General features: G+C 35.5%; 1 protein-coding gene across 2 annotated transcripts in view; it reads right to left on the bottom strand.

Moving 5' to 3' along the window:
- ZDHHC21 (zinc finger DHHC-type palmitoyltransferase 21) overlaps positions 1 to 17,092 on the bottom strand; it is a 37,379-nt gene that overhangs the window by 5,623 nt on the left and 14,664 nt on the right. For both annotated transcript variants that reach the window (XM_071424978.1, XM_071424979.1), the window contains exons 7-8: positions 12,587 to 12,703; positions 136 to 179 (exon numbers count right to left, since the gene is read on the bottom strand). In XM_071424978.1, the coding sequence (XP_071281079.1) occupies positions 136 to 179; positions 12,587 to 12,703 (161 nt within the window). The remainder of the gene's footprint in view (positions 1 to 135; positions 180 to 12,586; positions 12,704 to 17,092) is intronic.

Here is a 17,092-nt window from a genome sequence, read left to right as displayed (position 1 = left end):
TGTACAACCACTATTAAAAGATTAGTGAGGTGCTGCTACAGATAGGAAGTACAGAGCACAGCACCATGCAAAATCATCTTAACAAAGAGCTACTCCCTTAGCATTTCAGCAATGTAGGAATTTTACAGAACTTACATGTCTTCACAACAGTTAGACATTTTTTCTATACTTGTAGTGTCCTGTTAAAGAGAAAAAAAAACACAATGAAAAAGTAATTATTTACATTCCAAACTTTTAAAATGTCATTATGAAAGCAAGTAACCATAGCAGGGAATTAATTATTAATGTACGCTGTTTTGACATTAGTTCAGTAGGATGCATATTACATATATGCCATATTAGTTTTAAATAAATGTGAGATTACACATATAAATTTTAACTCAGTCTGTCTGTTAAATTATTTTTATAGGTATGATATGAAACTATAATGAGTAGTTTGACTACAATACCAAAGAATGCCAACAAAAACTTTCAGCATTATTACAGCAAAAATTAATTCAGATATTACAATTAATGCACAGGACATTTAGAAGCAATGTGTATAAGGCCCACTCTTGCCATATTTTCCACAAGCACTCATTCCAGACTTGGAGCATCCCACTGAGATAACCACAAAGCTAGTAAAATGCAGTCATTAACAGATGTAGTATTTTGAAAAGCAGGAGCTAGTAAGAAGTTTTAAAACCATTAGCTTCATGAGTATTATAATGCAAACAGCACAACTGAAAATATACCATGAGTTTCTACAGTTCCTATAAGTAAATACAAATATAAAAATTGTTCTCTTAAAATATAAAAGCTAATAATGTGCAGAGTGACGGCAATCCTTCAGATAAGAGCAACCTAAATTCATACTTTAATTATAAAATGTCATGGAAAGTAACAGATCAGTTTTAGCCTCGATCACCCCCAAATAAAACTTTTTAAATTACCAATAGTGCTTTTTTTTCACTTTTCACTACAGATTTCACAAAAAAGCTTCCTTTGTGAGTATCATGTAGGGAGTTTCAATATACATTTATAGTTCATTACATCCTGAAATGACTTGTGAAGTTCAAAACACAATCAATTGAAATACTCTTCATTATTTCAACTCCTTTTCATTGGTAGATTGTCATTTCCCTTTACTTTTCACTGATTCAGGCATGCACATAATGTACCTGTCAAATTACAGTAGAATTTGAATAAGACCAAGAGCTAATCTCAATCGCCTCAACCACATACAGACAGAAGGACTGTGGTTTAATTAGGCTGCTACTTCATTGGCATCTGGAAACACTCCCTAGCACTAAAAACCACACTGTGCTCCTTGATTGTTCCTGCATGCAATTCAGGGCAGGCACTGCTGGGACTCCACCCCTATCTTTCAGGCAGTTTTAAGGGGGAAGGGTGCAATGTGAGTGGGAAATAACATACAGGAAGCTGATTTCCTGCTCCACCAGACATGGGTGGCCTCAACTCCCTTGCCAATTTTTTGTATTCTGCTTCCCAGCTCTGAAGCATTTTGGAACAGGATTCCTTACCACACACTAAACAGCAAAAATCTTAATTCTGTCCACAACCTATCCAGCTGAATTCCAGATGCACTACAGCAAAGAAGTCCATTTTTCTTATGTCAATCCACCAGGATGCACAAGTTCTTGCCCAGAAGTTTGCATAGAGAAGGCATGCCCAGTCAAGGTTACATAAACCATGCTGGCCTCATGGTTAGGTGGGTTTTAACATCCACTCAGCAGTGAGGGAAGAAAGGACTGGAAAAGAAAACTGTAAACACTGCTTGTTGTTTTGATTCCCACAGATAAACTGCTGCTCCTCTCACATTACAGGCCTGTCTTCCCTCTCCTGCCACAAGCATGGCATTACACAAGTCATTGTCCTTGTTAGGGCAGGACCCAACTTCACAGCCAAAGAATACTTTGCTTCCTTGGACTGGCTTTTTATTCAGCTTTTGTCAGAGAAAACATCATCTTTGCCTACCACAAAAATTCAGACATGTTTTTTTGAATAAAAAGGACTAAGTAAACAAGAGATAACTTCCATGGCATTTCAGCAAGGTGGTAATACCATTTTCATGAGATGCTATAGTTCCTTTTGTAACTGCAAAAATATCTCAGTTCTAGGAATTATTCTCTGGTCCACTCAAAGCTATTTATCAAATAGTACAAAATAATACTAGCATATTTGAAAGCAATAATAGCAAATGGTCTTTTGTAAAACAGTAACATGCTACTCCAGACTCTAAATGGACATGTAGCTATGGAATATTTATTCTACCATTTCAAAAGAGGGGCCTTTAAACCAGCTCTGGGTGCAGAAGTAATATCACCAAATATCTTAAACATGGCTTTCTGCTGTGTTTCTGCACATTGCTTATTCATTAATAGACCTGTACCACTTCCTAAAATACAGGTTTTGAGATTTTTTGGGGGAAAATCACAGATTGAAACCTGGAGATTGTATTTCATTTTAAGTGTTGTCATGGCATGTTGTTATGACCCTGAGAACCTCTCAGGTCTTGAGAGGTTCTCAGGGTCTGTTCCCCTCCAAACTGTAAATTAACTAAGTTAAAGTACCAAACCAGGAACTAACTTCCTGCCTTTCCTCCCTTCCCTTTCCTCTCTTCCCTTTGCTCCCTTCCCTCCTCCCTCCCTTGCCTTCTTTCATTGCCTGCCTGTTTCCTTCCTCCCTCCCCTTACCTTAAAATGCCAACACACACTTCAGATTACTTTTGCTTTACAGTAAAGAAACTGGGGCTGAGCAGCGAGTCCTTTGCTCCTTAGATACTTTTTCAACATTAAAAAAATTTTAGAGCCACATTTTAAAAGCTGCAAACTAGCAAAGAAATATTGCTTTGAAGTTTATCTGCTTAACAAGTACTAGTGACTGAACTTAAGAAACAAAATACCTTCCCTGCACCCTCATACCTTCCCTCCTCCAACACTGCTGCCAAACAGGCTCATTTGAAATCTACTTTCATTTGAGAGTGAACCAATTTACCTTTTCACATGAAAGTGAAACTTCACAGCACCCCAGGAAAGTCAGTAGCCCCTCTGGAGACAGGAGATGATGGAAAAGGAGAGTACCACAGTTGAGTTTTGACCTGTTATTTAAGGCTTCCTTCTCAGAGATGAATTTTTTTTCTTTTGGAGACAAAGGACCAGAATAACCACTATTCTTCTGAATGAAAAGGTGGTCTGCTCATTAACACATCTCATAAATGTCTTCCAATCAGAGTATCATGCATTTGATACTCTGATTATGCATTTGATGTATACCAAGGTTTTGCTGCAACATCAGAATTACTGTTCAGCCTAAGAGGCTTTGGCTGTCTGCATCTACTATCAGCTTGGATTACTATTAATACAAATAGAACTGTGCTAAGATTTTTTTTCTAGACTCAAAGCTAATGCTCATGTTAAAACCTTGAGTGCTGGCACTCAGCCAAAAGTTTAAAATAACTTGGTATGAGCAAACATGACATATCTATGCAGTCCTAGTAATCTCTAAAAATACCTTGAAATTTGAAATTGAATACAGGATGAAAATGACAAATACAACTGATTAATTTGACATGATGGATCATCTAGATTCCCAATGGCATCATCCAGATTGGAAATAAAAATTGCTCCTACACCTGTTTATTCAGAGATACATACCCAATGATAAGCATCTTAAAGCAACTACAGGAAAAAAAATCACACCTTAGTGAGACAGGAAAAAGAAATTAGAGGAAATAAACACAGGAATAGGAAAAGGGCAAAGTGTTCAGATTCTGCTGAGGAGAGAAAAAATATGGGTTTTTTTCACTCTGAGGATATACTACAGATCCATAAGAGCAGTTTGCTTACTCTAAATTAAGTAAGCTACTGCCACAGGTAAGACTGACATAAGAGGAAGGAGAAGAATGGAGAGAAAGAGATGTATGTAAAAGCACTGACAGAGTTCTGCAAACCAACCTCAGATTCACTCGCAAATGAATCCATCTAAATTAGCTCCAAAGAGAATTGCACCTTTCACATCTACGCTTCTATTTAGCATAACCAACTGCCAAAAAAAATATAAATTAGAAAGATCACATGCACTGGTTAACCAACTGTCCTATAGGCTGGGTTTTATCATGAACTAATTCATCATGACAAAAGCACACACAAAGGATATTTTTCCCTTACTGATTCACGTTTTCCGAAGTATAAACTGTAATTTGTAACTTACAGGACTAACTCCAAAGCCTGTAGCTACAATCCCTGGTTCAGTTTTTCTTTTGTGTTTGCTTAAAGAGACATGCAATCATTACACCTCTATTAAACACTTGCAGTAGTAGAATGTAAGCATTATGCCATACTTTTATTATTTCCAGATGTTCACTGTCGGTGAATCAGCAGAAAAGTATGATGAAGCATAGAGAAAACAAAAGCCTTCCTGGATTTGCAGCCTTTGCTTTTATCTAAAAGTTCAAGACAACATATCCTTTATATAAAGGGGTTTTTTATCTTCTATCTAACATCCTTTCATGGTGTGCATGCAAGAGACAGATGAGCAAACTCAAGAAGAGGAAATACTAAACATAGAAAGAATATATTGAATTTGAGAAATTTTCTTTTCTTTTGGCATTAAATACATATTGGGTTTACTTCTGGCCAGTATTCTTTCCTTAATCTAGACTTTTCATATAAGATAGTTGATTTTATCAATTAAAATTATGTTCAGTCTGAAAACTATTAGTTCTATTTAAACATTAAACTCCTATATCAGACTCATGCACTAAACAAAAAATAAAGCTACACTCTGTTACTTCTAGGGAATAGTTCTGGACTCTTCTATATTCTGATTAATTTAGTTAAATAGATTTATATTTTTTTTTATTGGCTATTAGATACTACTCAATGAAAAGAAACCATCTAAAATGGAAGCACCACAAAATCTCTTAACTTCAGGCTATTGCAAATCCACAGCATGTTTGGTGCAGATAGCTGCATAACAAGAGACAGGACAAAACATATTATATTTATTGATCCCTACAAATACCATATGATAAAAATAGAAGGGAAAATATTTAAGAAATAGCTGTTGATCATCTTCACACAGAAGTCATTTTAATAGTCTGATGTCTAAATCTGACAAGCAACATGTAAGCAAAATATACTCAGCCCCTGGAACACTCAAATATTATTTTTATAGTTACTTATCTTCAAGTAGTTAAAGGTACTACCTTTACTATTAGGAAAATATATTAGTTAAAGGACTTCCTCTTTAAGTGATAAACCAGGGATAATTCTGACATATCTGATGATATTTTGCACTCCTTACACAATATAAAATCCAATTACATTTTCTAACTTGCACTTTTTCCTTAAAATATTGTAAATTATTAATTTTAAAAAATTTCATATTTACATAAGACCATACAGTGAGCTAAATAAAAGTGATGAGATCTTTTTCCACCTAGAATGTCTTACACTTCTATTTATTCCTACATTTTAAATAGCTCATAAAAACCAGGTTTTTAAAAAATAAACTAGTAAATAAATAAATACCATATTTTATTTTTATGTAAATACGTCTTTAAAGTCATAAAATGTCAGAGTACATTTATTAAAAATGCTAAACAAAGTGCAAACCCCTTTGAGGGAAATAAGGTAAAGATGCAAAAGAATTTACACAGTTAACAAACTCATATTCGAAGACCAGGACATTACTAATTCCTGACAATTTAATTCCTAGAACTTCATGCAGTCTTCTAATAGGAGATCTAGCTATAGGTGGATTAAAGGTAAAGACAGAAAAAGGGGAAGAGATAAGAATAATGAGGAAGACAGATAATGTTAATATTAGTTTATTTTCTGTTAGTAATTTCCAGTTATACTTTCCGGGTTATAATTTATGTATACTTTGCTTTCCCTCTGTAATTATTTTGCTCTATATTGTAGCCACATAAAGAATGCAATTGCCTGGAAATCCTAATTTCCCCTACCAATCCTAATTTTTAATATGCTAAACTTAATTATGAGGATTAATAGTTCCTTGATTACACTTCTGCCATGTTTGAAAAAACAGGAAAGCCCTTAGTATTCACTAATCAAAATAGTATTTAATAGATTATCTGATTAAAGATATGATTGCAAATATTTTTAATTACAAGATAGTTATTTTTAAAGACAAAAAGCATTTCAGCAGAACTAGATCATTTGTCACTCTGCATATTTAATGAGCACTGGATCAATACTATACAATACAAAAATACACAAAGAATTTAAAAGCTCTTGATTTTATTAACAGAATAACTGCAGTGACATTTTCATTATTTTGAAACACAATCTTTGTAAAAAAGATTGGAAAACTACAAGGTAAAATACACTTCCTAATTTAAGGTGAAAAGGAGAATCACTGCAACAATAAAAAGCAAGTATCAACATTTTTAAAAGCTTCTAAAGGGAAAAATATACGTGGTAGGTACCATACTGCGCACCAGGCAGGCTGTTGAACACTATTTTCCCTTCTATCCTTCCTACAGAAAATAAAGGGAAATTTCTCTTTTCCACATCCAGCAAGTTCTGATGGAACAGGATACTGGCATATCACTGGACACCATTCAAACAGTTAATTAACAGGAAACCCTGGTAGCATTAATTAAATTAATAAAGACACTGTCCACTTAGTTTATGATAATGCATCCACTACCTTGCACAAAGGCCACATGGTATCTAATAAATTTATAAAAGCCTATCCATTAAATAGTTCTGCCCCAGAGAAACAAGTTAATTACTAAATAATTTCAATGAAAAGTTTTCCTCTGCAATACTAGCATAAATCACATTAAATCATATTTAATGGACCATAATGGAAGAATTAAGAAAATTTCTTCCATAGAAATAGTTTATTACAACATATGGAAAAATGAAAACACTGTTTAGTGTTTGAGATAAAAACAATCAAAGGTAATCCTTTAAAATTAGGGTTCAGATTAGTCTCTGCAAGGGATGCTGTTTAACTGAAACATCTGGTAGTGTTATGTTGAGAGACAGGCCTTTTTTAACTTTGGAAATGAGATTAGTAGATCAGTTATTTGTAAGTGTCCAAGTAATTTCTAATTATTTTATCTGGGTCACAGATAATCCGCTTTTACAGGGCTCCCACAATGACATCAGAGGATCACTGTTGAACTGATTATCCTGTTACCTTCCACCATCCATGGGAAGACCGGATTTTCCTTTTGTACAGAGAAAGAGAAAGAAGTGGCTGATTGCTTCAGACAGGTGGCAGCCAACAAAATAAAGAATACCACAGTCCTTGAGAGGAAGAAAATCTCATATATGCAAAAGGTACCAGCTTTTAAAAAGCAGTCAACAAATGGAATACTTCTTAGCAGTGTCTGGTGCAATTTAAAACCTCACTAGATATGAACAAATATCAAAATAATCAGAAAAGCCATTGTTTAAAAAACAGTATGCCATGTAATTTTTTATATGTTTTGTAGTAATGCCTTGTAGATCATACATAACCAATAGAAGAATCTTGCAGTATAAACAGAAAAACTGGGCTTATCATCATTTAACTCTTAATGTGAAAGACACAAAGAAATAATTTCTTAAAACCAAAACGGAATATGAGTGAGAGAAATGCAAAACCCAGGGCTAATCTTCTATTAATATACACATGAGCATCCTGGGCATTCCACCTTTTTTAAAAAGACTGAATCAAAGCACTCTTTTTAAAAGAGCTCTGTACCTTCAACAACCATACATCAGAAACAATCTGGAGTGGATAAAACACACTTTTTTCCCTTGGTGAATTTATGCCTTTTCCTATGAATAAATGAATAAATAGGCATGTTATGGGGGCTTTTGAGAAAAAAAATATGTTACATATAAAAATAAGAGAAAAATCCTTGAAAAACACACATCAAGAAAATATGTTTTGGCAAAGCAAACAAGTTTCTGGGTACTATTTGATTTAGCTTCCCCATAAATTTTATTATTTCATATAACAACATGAAAAAAAGCAAATGGAAATAAAAATTAGTAATATAGATACATCCTTCTCAACACTTTCTTCTAGCTTAAGTGCAAAATACTCTAGATAAACTTTGGTTTTGTCATTTTAATACAATGTCATTAATACGTGCAAGCAACTGTTGCACAAGACAGCTTGTCTTGTATTTTTTTTTCCCAGAAGATTTTAAAACTGTCTGAAATGGACAAAGTGATAATTTACGTATAAATCATACTTCTATGACTTACGACAAAGCACCAATAAAAACCCACAGCTCTACCTTCATGGAGCTTTAAGTGTCTATACAGGAGCTATTTTGTTACCTGTAGTGATTCAGGCCAAAGACTAATTGTGGAGTACAAGCAGCTAAAGGAGGCCTGAAGTAAAGAGTAACAATAATCTTTAAAATTGTTACTTTCTGTAGGAGAGTAAAAGAGTTGCACCCTTGTAAGGTGCAACTCACAAATTCTTTCTGTTATGTTTCTGTTTTACTTAAAAGTTTGCTTCTGCTTTTCAAACAATGCCATTTAAAAATCAGGCTGTCTGAGAATGTAAGAACAGAGGCTTCAGTTAAGAAACATAACATTCTAAATTGCTCTACAAGAAATGAGAGGAAATGGAGGAGTGGTAAAGGAAGTAACAAGCACTAGAGACAGGCAGGCATGCCTTCAACATAAATGCATAATCGTTTTGGAAATTACCTTTGACGGTGTTTTAATTCATGGGTGAAACCAATTTTTTCCATCCAGCTCTGGAAAAACTTGAATATTTTAAGTAAAAATACTAATTGTTGATGAGATTTTAAGAGGAGTATCTTCTTAAGAGTCCTAGAGTTTCTAAACTAGGATTTTAAATTTCTCCCTATTTCAGAGACTTATGAATTAGAGAGAACCTAGATACTTCTATTTCAAAAGTATCCAAATAAAACTTCCCCAAGAGTAATCTAAAGTAGATGCTAGAAGAAGCATCAAAGTTCAGAATGATAACAAAATTAGAGGCAAATAAAGCTCAGAGAAAGCAACTGGAGAAAGAGGACGAAAAGAGCCATGTGCCCCTTCTGACAGAAGTGTGTTTCACATATGCTAGTTTCTAGGGAGAAAGCACTAATCCTGTATGCAGAGGCCACCTCAGCTGCTCCCCTCTTCATCACAACAATTCATGTCAAAAGTTCCTCTAAGGACAGTTTTTGCCAACCAGCTGTTCTCCTCTCATTGTAGGAAGTCACCTCCTTTGCTCTTTGGCTTCCTGGACCTCCAAATGAGTTATGAATAGCCTTGTGCTAATGATACCCTAACAGTGATACCACAATCACAGTGGTGGCAAATGTACTCAGAGAAATTACTGCGTGGTAGGTTACTTAGTCTATTAATCACCTTATCAAGCACTACAGCCTCAGGAACATTCTCCCTGTAAGAGACAAATTTTAGTACACAGCTTACAAAGTTTTCATTTTTACCAGAGAGCATATTTTTTCGAAGCACCTTGAAATAGATATTACCAATATTAATAGATATTGGCTTCATTTCTGGAAAATTATGTAATGACGGTCAAGCAAGTTTACCTTATGGAAAAGCAGGCAGTCTTGTTACAAAAGAGTTAAAGTTTGATTAATCTTAGATTTATATTTCTTTCCAAAAATTTTTGCAGCACTTGTAATGTTAAACACCAATGACCCCTAACCTGCTGGACTTGTTCAGCAGCAGTTTGCACCCGCCAAAGTTTAGATCACAGAGCTGCAACACTTACTGTCTCTACTATTTAAAACCAGCTTTTTTTTCCAGGAGCTGTGGAATTAATCTTGGTACATGTTAAACTGCAAAAAAGAGGCACAAGAGCATGAACTACAAAAATGTGTATTACGTTTTGTGTCTCCCATACAAGCACAAGAATTGCTTTGCCTGTATCAAAAGGTCCATGTTCTTGTCCCTTGCACACATCTCTAGGCAGCTTCAGCAATCACTGAAATGAATGCTTTCAAGAATAGCCATGGAGCAATTCATATGACATGAATGCTTTAACTGCATATCCATGCCTCCAAGCATCTTAAGTTTGTTTCAAGGTGCTTTTCTTCATATTACACTTTCATGATTGGGTTCTGCTATCAAGTTTTAATCTATACCTTATAGTAAGTTAATTTCATCACAAATTCCACATTTAATATAGATCTCATTTCAGTTCTTACACCACTTGCAGACTAATCACAACTGCATCAAACGGACTTGCTTTGTTTGTTTGAAGTCTAATTGTTGCCAAGTAGATTTCCTCAAAACAACTATATTACTTATTCTTCCTAATTCTGTATTTGCAAAGAAAGGAATGAAAAGGGAGAAGACAATTGTGCTGCTGGTATGAAATGCTCTGAGTGGGGGATGGACTGCCTGACCTACATTCTTCAATGAGTCAATGCAACAGCATCCACATAGTGTGAATGAATTAATATTGGAGATACACCAGTAATGGATTTCTGCTTCCCCAGCAATCCCATAAAGCCTAAAAACTTGTCCATGTGACAATAGCGCCTCTGCTTTAGGGGCAACAGGTAGGGTGCAGTAAGAGGCCCTAATGAAGATCTGTACTTTTTAGCATCTGCCTCTCATAGACCATCCACATCCACAATTACTGTAGCACGCTTGTTTCACAAAGCTCAGCAAAGACAACAGAAAAAACTGTCCAGGCATACTGCAGCTCAACAATTATGATTTCAGCAGAAAAACTGGAGGTAAAAATGCTATACCCCACACCTGCTCCAGTGTAGCTGCCAGCTCTGTAAGTGAATAGGATGTACTTCATGGTACGTACAACTGACAGAGAAAAAAAGACTTTACAGCAGTTTATAAATAGAGTGCAGTGGCAGCAGCAGCCTGAAAGCATTAAGGCTCAGGACAGCAAAGTTACAAGTGGGCATTCGTGCCTGTTACAGTGGCAGTGCAGTTAGTATCCTGTGTCAGAACAGAAACAGCCCAGGTTTCAGGTATATCTGACAGGTTCAGTCTGAGAGGTCATATTTCACATCCAGTAATAGTACCTGAATGGGTGCTGATGGTCACTGCTAAAATTTAGTCTAGCTTCTGGCAGCACACAGAACAAAATTATAAAATTAGGGTCTGGTTTTCTTGTTTTCTTCTGTATCCTATCTATGGTTTAGTGCAGTACTGATCAGATGAGCTTTCGGATGCTTCTCATATATATATCCACTTAACAGAAACTAAAACAACATCCATATTTCAGTACCTAACAATTAGGCTCACTAAGTATTTGTCTCTGTCTCACCTTTACTGGTGAGCAGAATTCACCACATCAGCTACACAGCACCATAGCGGTGGTGTAGGAAGACATCCCAGCCATAGATAATGCAGACATAAAGGCAACATTTAAACAGAGAAGAGAAAACCTGTCAGCAAGACCCCGGAACAGAAATCAGGCACACAGTAAAGGTGCACAAAGGTAAATCTGTTGAGCTGGGGGTTGAGAGTATGTGTAAAACACATTATGGTAGAGTAGCTGGGGAATGATGATAATAATAATAGACAGTAATAATGGTAATAATAATAGACAGTGTAACTACCATGACAGAAAAAGCAAAAGGCAGTAAATATATAAAGGTAATACAGTAAAACCAAAAAGCAGTATTATTGCTTTATCTAACGTAATTTAAAACTACACTGTAGGTTTTTTTTTTTTCCTTTATTCAATACAAAAGAATTACACCATACAGTTGGGAGGTTTTCCATTATGGACCTAGAAAAGTTAATGCTATGCAAACCTTCATCATTCCAAAGTAAAATCTCAGGCAGATCTCCAACAGTTGTAGCCGAAAATATGCTGCCATCTTGTACATTACTGCCTTTAAAAAAAAGTTCAGCAGGCCACATCAGACTCTTTTAACATGTATATAGCCAACTAATGTACTCTCTCTGTCGTGCTGAACAATATTTTAAACATTTGTATGGATTCTCAAGACAACTTCAAAAATTTGCTGGCAGCTATCAACTTCTAATGTACAGAACAGGATGTTAGACCAAATAAAGGTTGTTTCTTGCAAGTATTTACTACATTATCAAATTCATTTAACTGAAAAATTTTTCCATGCAGAGGATATTTTTTTCTGTGTATCTAAATGCGGAATACCCACCTGGACTGTAAACAGCACAATTACATTGCATAGTTTAGCAAATAAGGAGAATGAACATAAGCATATTTGTCAAAATACTTAACAAAGATGCTGTCTGTTCTCAAAATTTGATTTATCAGTTAGCCTCACTGTCACATTAATTTTGACCAGGCTACACAAGAGTTTAAAATAAAAACAAGAATCAACTACATATCTTGTACATTGTGCAATTCCAGGACAAGGTATGAGTCCATTTTACTAATACAAATCAGGAAACTGACTTGAAAGTGGAATTATTAGACACTTCTTTGTCAGAAAGCTTCTTAGATTTCACTGGTGTCAAGAGGCTTGACAGACCATGTATCAAACAAGTGCCTCATACTGCAAGTGTTTTTCTAGTCTTGCCCTGAATGCAATCCACTTTTCTGCTTTGACTAATTGTACTGAAAATAAAACTAATATATGCTTCTCAAATTAGATACTTACGGTGAAAATACCCATTAGCTGAGTGTAAAAGAGTCGACTTATTCCACCTAATATTATTAGACCCATGAAGGCAGATATTCTTAGGAGAGCAAGTTCATGTCTAAATACAAACACATCCTAGAACAAGACAAAAAGAAGAGAGAGACTTTAATTTAGTTACAAATTAATTAAGTCTTTGAACCAAGTGGAAATAAGCTGTAAGAGGTGTTCTCAAAGCCTTAAAGCCAAAGGCTTTATGGATGGATTCCTAATGGATTCTGAGCTATACTGCACATCATTTGTCTATTTATGTTTTAAAAGCAGAAACCAGTAATATTTTCTTTATACATGTTAACAGTTGGGAGTTTATTTTGCCAGACTGTTTCAAGTAGTTAAGGTTTTGGAAATAGATCAAGCTCAAACGGATTATTTCTGAATCTTCCACCTCAAAGTGTGCCAAACTACTACACACAAGCTATATAATACAGGAAAACTACTCTGTTAAATGGTCTGGTTAGTATACCTCGGCTACCAGGCACAGCACATTTCACTTTCACATCACCTCTTCTGAAAGAAAACAAACATTCCAAAATTGACACTTGAAGATTGTACCCATAAAGTCTAAGTACCCCTACTAGATTGTTCTTACTGTAGTGCTATCTATTATCCAATATAAACTTATCTCCAACTTTTAAATTTTGGCCTTGAGGTGGATTACTGTGACTTTGGATAAGGATGAACAGTACAGATGCTTCAGGGCACACAGAAATATGGATGTATTCAATCAGCTGCATTGGAAAGTCTATTCTCAACCAGCAGAAAATAAAAAAGTATTACAGAATGTTATGCAATATGTTCAAAGGATAGAGCACCTTATTTTTATCACAGAAGAACATTTTTACGTGGCAGTTACATGAGGTGTACTGGGAGTTCAGACCCCATTCTTTTATTTTTAAGTTATAATTATGTTCTCAGAGCTGTCGTTCAAATATACACATCGGTTTTTTCACTTACAGAAGTTAGATCATGGCAGGAAAGTATTAAATCCTTTCAAGTGAACTTTATGTTATAACCAGATTATAGAAGATAACTGAATGAAAAAATGAAACAAAACAAAAAAAAATCCCAACCAACCAAAAAAACAACAACAAAACAACAACAACTCCCCCTCTCCCCCAACACTAAACACATAAACACATAAACATAAACACAGTGGTTTATGTTCAACCACTAGAACTTGAGGAAGAGGGATACTGGGTTTTAATTAAACAGAGACTAGTTAATGCAAATTATGTTTAGAAAAAAAAAAATCTAATTTTTCATTTAAGTAATTTCCATGAAGATCCAAAATACACACCCAGGAAAAAAATTTAAACTGCCTACTAAAGCTGTGAAGAAAGTCAGTATTTAATGAACAAACAGAAAGCACTAGTTAAGCAGCAAAAACAAAAAACAATCCCCAACAGTCATTTCTGAACTATTGTAATGGTTCATCCCCTCTCCCCTCACTTGTTTATACTGGCCTTTCTTGCTGCTGTCGAAAATAGACTAATTTCCATTTCTTTTAATGCTTCTTACTCATTTAAAGAGTTAATTCAAAGACAAATCAACTCATAGTAAAAGCAGTCATACTATTCTTTATTTCCCTTTCCATTAGCTAATGAAAGCTTTAAAGAAAAGCAAGGTAAGACACCACTTCTACTAGTTGTAAAATACTTCATTATTTTTCAAAGAAGATGCAGAGTGGGCTTAGCAACAACATCTGCCAGCTCCCTCAGCACCTGTGTGTGCAACCCATCAGGTCCATGGATTTGTGGTTTTGTCTGCCTAGCCGATCTCTAAACAAACCTTCAGTGGCCAAGGGCAAGTCTTCTTTTCTCCAGCCTTCCTCTCTTGCCTCCAGGGTCTGGGACTCCTGAAGGATGGCCTCAGCAGTGAAGTCTGAGGCAAAAAAGGAATTCACTTTGCCCTCTCAGTGTCTTCTGTCACCAGGTTACCCATCTAGATTCAGCAGCATCTCCACATTGGTGGGGATCTTTCTAATCCTTGTTTTGTTGCTGATACACTTGTAGATGCCTTTCTTGTGGTCCTTGATATCCCTCAACAGACTTCATTCCAACAGGCCTTGCCTTTCCTTTTGTATCCCTGCATTCCCTGTCCATACTCCTATATTCCTCCCATAGGCCCTCTCTCTTTTTCCACATCCCTAGCAAATTAATTCCTAAGCAATTATGAACTGGAAATCAATACTGGGCACTCAAATCTGTACAGACAGAACAACATTTTTCTACAGAAAATCAAAGTATATGCAGTGAGTTTTTTGGTAATCAGACTTTAATAATAGAATGAATTATACAATTCTACATGGGAATAGAAATATTTAACTCCATGAAAACATAAGAAAAGACCATTTTGAAAAGTAATAATAATAATAATAGTAATAATAATATACTCAGGATGCTGCAGCTTTGCATGAAAGCTCAATGCAAGTTGGTTTTATTATCCCTTTTTAGAACTTAGTAACTCTTTTTCAGATGAGAAAACCAATCAAAACTATAATCAATCAAATCTATAATCAATCAAAACTAGTCAATAAACCAATCCCTCTTTCAATGTGTTTTGAACAGATCCTCCTGTTCTACAGTATTCACCAGTCTCAGTGCAGTGTGAGTACTGAGTTAGTGTGATTTTGGAGTTTAAGGTGCAGGCTACTTCTGCTAACAGAAAGAACTGTACAGACTCAGCCACCAAGCATATACACAGATTAGCTGACATCACCAGTGCATGAACATTCAGCTATCATAGCACAACAGGGTTTTGTTCCACAGCAGCTTTTTTTTACATTGAGCCAGGCTGGTTGTCATATATGGCCTTGGCACAGATGCTGAAAGCATATTCTTAACAACATGAGAGCTTTCCTTCACCTAGCCTCTTTCTAATCTTCTTTATGTCAGCTCCACAGCCTAACTGGTCTGCCAAAACTTCATGTTCACATGGGTTGCTGCCACTGCCTTTCTACTTTTCCTATACCACACCCCACAGCACTCCCCATCGCTGCTGCCTGTTCTAAAGGTTTCTAAATTCCATTTAGCTGCTACTTCTATCCATCCCGTAAAACTGCAAGGATTCTTAGTTACCCATAAGAATGCATAGAAATGAGAACAATAAGAACTTGTCACAAAACATGTGTAGGTCTATAGGATTATGTTGAAAAAATGGACTACAAACCACAAGCTCTGGTATCTTTACCTCAACAGACAATACCAAAACATTCTACAGAAAGTCTCTGGGACAGATAAACAAGAGACTTCCTCAACCCCACAGCAGAAAACATGCCTCATCTTCATTTGTGAGCATCAACCACTATAGATAACCCCTACAATGAATGCTACCACTGACTAGAACAACAGCTACCATGGCTTTATGCTATCATACAGGAGAGAGGTCAAAAACCACAATGGGTCCAGCTCTAGACTGTAGTCCATTATAACACCAATGCTTCCAAATTCAACTCTCTTTGTCCCCTACCAACAACAACAACAAAAAAAGCTTAAAAACATATAACAAGTCCCTGCCATGTGCATTATTGTGTTATTGTTTTCAAGGATTTATAGTATTCCTTTAAAGCAGCACACTGTCCTGAGGACAGGGCTTTTGGCAAGAAACACAGAACTATTGTATCTGTTCCAGAAGAGATCATCTTCATAATTTTTCATTTACAATGGAAGATTTATTTATTCAATCTTTATTCGTTACTGAAATAGGACACACACAGAGATTAATATACAAGAAAACACATAAAAAGCCCTCTTTTTTTTCTTGGTGAACAATATTTTGTGTAACACATGATAACCTGGTTGTCTGTGCTCAGTTGTAAATGAAGTCAGTCTGTCGACTTGGGTATCGCAAAAATAGTGCATAATACAAAAGAAAGCCAGGCTTTCCAGAAAGCAAACTAAAAAATACGGACTGCAGGTTTTGTAGAAAGAAAGAGGAAGGACTTAATTCAATATCAATGTACTGTCCTTACAACCATAGTGTAGGACGGCAGGGTTGGGTCGGCTTTGCAGAATGCTGAGAAGAAAAATTTTGATGTTTTTCATTTTAAAAATCTCTCCTGTCTGATACATAGTTTTGTGATTCTAAGAGAAAAAGTTTTCTTTAGACTCCCTTTACAGTATAAATGGACTTCAGATGATACATATTTCCAGATTTTCATTAATATTAGTCAATGCATAATATTAATATTACTGCAAAAAATCCTTTTCCAAAGCAAAGACAATGATTTGTAATTACAGAAACAGGAACAAAATAAAACTAAATCAGAGCAAAGTGGCCTAGGTTTTTGTATGTTAAGAAGTTTGGCTATGACAATTATTGTAGCAACATTTCTAGCAAACAGAATGTATCAGCAGAATTCCTTTTGCTTAAAAGATTAAAAGCCTTCTATAAATAAGGTAAAATATACTGCCAAAGCATTTACTTTTGCAATTTGACCAGCTGTATCTAGAATCTGTGCCAGCACAG

This window comes from Agelaius tricolor, unplaced genomic scaffold (assembly GCF_023055355.1).
Source record: "Agelaius tricolor isolate 1412-34295 unplaced genomic scaffold, bAgeTri1.0.p SCAF_4, whole genome shotgun sequence".
NCBI classification, from domain to species: Eukaryota; Metazoa; Chordata; class Aves; order Passeriformes; family Icteridae; genus Agelaius; species Agelaius tricolor.
Note: the sequence above shows the minus strand (reverse complement) of the source record. Positions and strands in the feature narration are given on the sequence as shown.